Consider the following 5,465-nt stretch of genomic DNA (forward strand, 5'->3'; position numbering starts at 1 on the left):
ATATTGAGCAACTCACCTCGATAACGATAAATGAACGATAAGTACAAACCCCCCCACGCCTAAAAAAAAAAGGTAGTGTCATTTTTTAAACAAATAATAAATAATGTAATGAACAAAAATGTCAATAAAGCACTGAAAAAACTATTGCAAATAACAATGCCATGTGACAGGTGCCAACTTTAAACTCTTTTAAACAAATAAGAGCACTGATGATTAAGAATTAGAGGGGCTTGAACAGGGCACTTCAGAAAGGAGCAGCAGACTTGGTATCCTGACCTGTTTACTCAGACTAGTGTTGTTGATGTGAATCTGACTCATGGTTGCATGTGATCACTCTACTCTACACACTAGTGTTTACTCCAGGTTCTGCTAAGAAACACTAGCATGTTTACCATTTCAGGTTTCAGGCAGGATCTGAGGCATGTAACAATGTTTCCTCCAGAACTGAAAAAGCCACTTTTAAGATTCACCGTAGTTTCGTTTCCAGGTCAAACTCATTTACAATGGAGGTGCACGGGTCAACTTCTCTGTAGCATCAAAATCGCTATTTTTAAAACACTAAGAAGACTCGACACAACATGAAACTTTGCTCGTAGTATCACCAGGGTCCCTACACATGAACACGAGCATTGAGAACATCGTTTGTGGACACAAAGTTTGCTAAAAAGAAGGTTTTTGAACAACTCACGTTAGCATTAGCAGTAGCAGTCCTGCCAGTCGAGATGCGTCGATCCCCGAGTGCGGCGTAACATGAAGGAGAAAGCTCCATGTTACATCGGGGATCGGGGATCGACGCATCTCGACTGGCAGGACGGCTAAGCTAACGTGAGTTGTTCAAAAACCTTCTTTTTAGCAAACTTTGTGTCCACAAACGATGTTCTCAATGCTCGTGTTCATGTGTAGGGACCCTGGTGATACTACGAGCAGAGTTTCATGTTGTGTCGAGTCTTCTTAGTGTTTTAAAAATAGCGATTTTGATGCTACAGAGAAGTTGACCCGTGCACCTCCATTGTAAATGAGTTTGACCTGGAAACGAAACTACGGTGAATCTTAAGTGGCTTTTTCGTAGTAATTATGCTTTTACACAAAGGTTTGACTCGTGTTCATTCACAAAATAAGCCGAGGTTGCATTTTGGCAACAGTTACACATAAATATACCGGTAGCCTACCTACACACACACAGCCAAACAAGACAAAAACAACTTTTTTTTTTTTTTTACACACCGAATATACCGACATGGGCAAAATGACGTCGGTTATCGTCGTAAATTTCGGTATCGGTAAATTTTCGGTTTATCGCCCAGGCCTAAGATGACCCATGTTGCTTACTTCACCTGTCAGTGGTTTTAATTGGCTTTGTGACTTATCCGTGTACAGCTGTGCATTAAGGGGTTACGCATGTACTGTAGCTACTGTAGCTACACTGTAGCTAACGTGCATCACCTCAAATATGAAAGTACATGTTATGCTTACAGCAGCTCCAAAGCAGACACTGTGGCTACACAGGTCACTGGAGAATGAGATCACAGATACATGATATATTTCTGCAGTGAAACAGGACTGTCAGTACAGTCAGTTGTAGGAAGTGGACAACAGGAACTAATAACTGGAAAAACAATATTTTGGTTTTGTTTAGACAATTCTAACCTTTGTTTACCCACAATTCAAGGTTTTATGTAAATGATGATTCGAATGCAACATTGCAATTATTTTAAAGGAATAGTTCACTCTAGAACGAAATTCAGTCATTATCGACCCACCCTCATGCTGATGAGAAGTCTGGTGTAGTTTCTTATTCCTCAAAGTGCAATCTGCAATCCAAGTGTCCTGAAGTGGCGACATCCAGAGTTTACTCGAAACAAGTCATTTAGTACATTTTTATAGCCTAAACAGTCACTATGCTATATTTGCCTGGAGGCACGCTTCCACGTGCATGTGAGTCTCCCTCACAGCCGTTTGCACTACGGAAGCCGTGCCAGACAAGATCAACGAGACTCGCGATAGATACACACCGGTATTTACATCCAGCTGTGAGCGACACACAAACATCTATCGTGAGTGTATCTATCGCAAGTCTCGTTGATCTTGTCTGGTGCGGCTTCCGTAGTGCAATCGGCTGTGAGGGAGACTCACATGCACGTGGGAACGTGCCTCCAGGCCAATATAGTATAGTGACTGTATAGGCTAAAAAAACCAGCACACTGTGATACGTGATGCGTCTCTGCAAGAGAGAGATGTGATTCCTGTTCCATCATGCTGGAGCTTTGAAGGATACAATGAAGTGAAGAGAGAAAATAAAGGAGCAACCCATGTGTGCTGCCTTTCTGGACAGTCACTCCCAAGCCCTGTTGTCTTTGTGTGACCGACCATACTTGTCCTCAACTGCTGCTTGGAGAACACTGAAGGAGGACATTTTAAGTCTTTCCACCTGCCTTCGCAACTATGTGGAGTACCTGAAGAGGAAGAGGGATACTACATTTGCAAATCATAACTCAAGTCAACCTGTCAGAGTTTTATCTGAGAACATTGCCGTGACACACCACAAAAACACCCCTGAGGTGGCTGCAAGGTACCGGTTGCTGGACAATGTCATGTGTCAAACAGATACTCTAACTCCTGTGCTCCTGGATGATACTGTACACCTGGAGGAACCGTTTGCAAGTTCATGGCACAGATTTGACTTCATCAACAGAATCCAGCTGTCTACCTGTCGATGTGCTGAAATACCAACCAGGGGGCAGTAAGACTGGCATCACCTTTCTGTGGAAAGTGGAAAGGAACAGAACACAGGATGAGCAGCTGACCCAGACCACTCGAGTTGTCAGTTCTCTGCAGCCATCTCTCCCACAGTACCACACCAGGTACATGAAGAAAGTTTTCAAGAGGAAGGTAGCGAACGTGGCTAGGGTGACACCAAGCATCGTAGAGGCGATCTATCAGGAAATCTCCCATGATTCTTCAGCCCCATCAAATCCTCTCATGAACCAGCGCATCCAAGTGGCTCTCCAAGGAGAGCCTGGCATTATTGTCGACTTGCGCACCCTTAACAGTGGTCGTCCTCGTGACAACTTTGAGGAATTCTTCTCGAAGATGGAAGAAGCAGTCAATGAAGTCACTGCAGCAGATGAAAGGAGACATGGCACTGCCCACCTGTCACAGTGGTTGTCGCTAGAGGATCTCATTGAACAGGTGAAGTCCAAATGCCCTGAAGGAACCAGGGTGCCCAGCAAAGCCCTTGTGAGATTACAATTTGCACCAAAGAATCCCTACACCCAGAGTGCCTTGATCTTCACTTCACGCTTTGAACTCAAGTACAAGATCCAGCGAAGACAGCTCTGAGCATCTCACCCTGATGCACACTTCTGTGCAGCACTCTTCAAGTTATTGCGTCTACGCATGTATCAGTTGCGTTCGGAAGTATTTGTCTTATTCATGGACGATAAGGCCAAGATCCCGGTTGGAGAACCAGGGGAGCCTGTGTCCACTGGTGGTAAAGATCATGGTGCAGGACTCCGTCTTCCAAAAGTCTACAGCATACAGACATGCAGCAGCAACAGTTAGGCTCGCACAGGAAGACCCTTCTGAATGGAAACCAATCCATGTCAAGTACAGTGATGGTGGAACAGAACATCGCACCCTACTGGTCAAAGTTCAGCTCAGTCTGATCGCAATATTTAAGATGCTAGGACTGGACATGCTCATTGCCTGCAGAGCAGCTCCAGGCCAGAGCTGGCAGAATCCAGTTGAGAGAGTGATGGCTATACTCAACATCGGCCTGCAGAACTGTGCATTGGAGAGAGACAAGACAGCAGAGGACATGGAACACCTGCTGAAGAGGTGCAGTTCAATGGCAGAGATCCGCAAAGCGAGCGAGAAAAACCCACAGCTTGTTGAGGCTTGGAGCACTTCAGTTGCGCCAGTGCTGGACACAGTGTCAGGACGCTACAGACGGCTGAAGTTGAAGGGAGAGCCAATGACGATCATAGATGCAGTCACAGATGCAGAGGAAGATTCGGTCATGCAGGTTATCACCACACTCTTCCCTTCCATCAATCCTGCAACAGTGACCAAGCAACAAGCAGACAAGGATCCAGCATTCACTGAGTGGGTGCAGAAACACTGCCGGCAACGCCAGTATCTGTTTCAGGTAATGATCTTATTTTCTCTGTGTTTTTATGTTTAATGATTATTTTATTATATATTGACTGTAAAGGACGTTGAGCTGCATTCCATGTATGAAAGATGCTAAATAAGTCTTTCTTTCTCTCCTCAGATACGCAAATGTGATGACACTGAATGCTGTTCCGTACCAGCCCTCCCGTCTGAAAGGATGATCTGGCTTCCTGACCCAATGCCTGATGCTTCTGGTAAGAATTTTACTTTAACATTCAATACATTGTAAGGTAAGAATATTTTTGTGGATTATCCACTTTTAACATGCTTTAGCCTAATATTACACCTGTTCACATATCCATATGACGCCCACAGCTTAAAGCAAAATACTTTAATACATGTTTGTGTTGTGCTTGTATTGAAATAGGTGACTCTGGCTGAGGTTATGGGCAAAGACACAGATGACGCCCATCGACCTTCTGCCCAACAGTCCCACAAACACAAACAAGCTGCGTGTGTTGACTACTTCTTGTCGGACGCACTAGAGAAGCAGCAGAAAGAGTCTGGGCTGTTTACTGCCCAACATGCATGGGCAGTAGTCGGCTGCATGGAATGCTCTAAACCAAGAGTGATCTACTCAATGCGCCTCCTCTCCTCTCCTCTCCTCTCCTCTCCTCTCGCCACCAGGCCACACTGGCAGAGGCCCTGTCAGATGATGGCATGGATTACACATGTGGGAGTTACATCCTGGAGCCCAAACATCAACTTTCATCAACTGTGCAGGTCAGGCTGTCTCTCTCGTGTGGTGATCCCATAGAGCTGGCCTACTACCAGGCACCTTTTGGGAGGCAAGATCTCTGTGCACACTGTGGCGGGCCTCAGGGCAACACCTGCCCAGCCCTGTTATTGAAATTTAAAACGGTCTTGCCCTGCTGCCACATTTGTATTGGGGCTGGAAAAAAGCACATTGTGGCCAGACCCTACGGCAAGCAAAAATGAGCAGTGTTCATGTGGTTTAAAGAGGCCCTGCAGTTGTATTTTCCTTAATTTAACTAATAGCAGGCAGTAATGTTGGACAACAGGGCTATGAGTTGCAGAACACCAGAGTTACACTTTAATTAAACAGCTTCGGAGTCATTCATGGTTCTATAACATTTTCCGGGTTGATTGGATGCTGTCTCGCTACCTTGTTTAACGTTTGTTCAACGTTTTGTAGGTTTGTACATATACATTGTACAGAGTATTGTAAGAGTTGATACTATTAAAGTTATTTATGAAATATTGCTTGAGATGTCTTCAATGCCAATGGTCCAGAACTAGTTTTTAGGAGTAGAAAAAAGTACACACATTTA

The 5,465-nt window shown here is 44.7% G+C and overlaps 1 protein-coding gene across 1 annotated transcript; it reads left to right on the forward strand.

The window, feature by feature from the left end:
• Positions 1-3,499: 3,499 nt before the first annotated feature.
• Positions 3,500-4,658, forward strand: LOC311249839 (uncharacterized protein; the record flags this gene model as incomplete). The annotated part of the gene is made up of 3 exons (XM_084341154.1): positions 3,500-4,147; positions 4,274-4,367; positions 4,541-4,658. 3 exons carry the CDS (start codon positions 3,500-3,502, stop codon positions 4,552-4,554), a joined length of 756 nt encoding a protein of 251 aa, XP_084197280.1. The 3' UTR covers positions 4,555-4,658.
• Between the last annotated feature and the right edge of the window lie 807 nt (positions 4,659-5,465).

This window comes from Pagrus pagrus (assembly GCF_965226575.1).
Source record: "Pagrus pagrus genome assembly, chromosome: 20".
In the NCBI taxonomy this organism is placed as follows: domain Eukaryota; kingdom Metazoa; phylum Chordata; class Actinopteri; order Spariformes; family Sparidae; genus Pagrus; species Pagrus pagrus.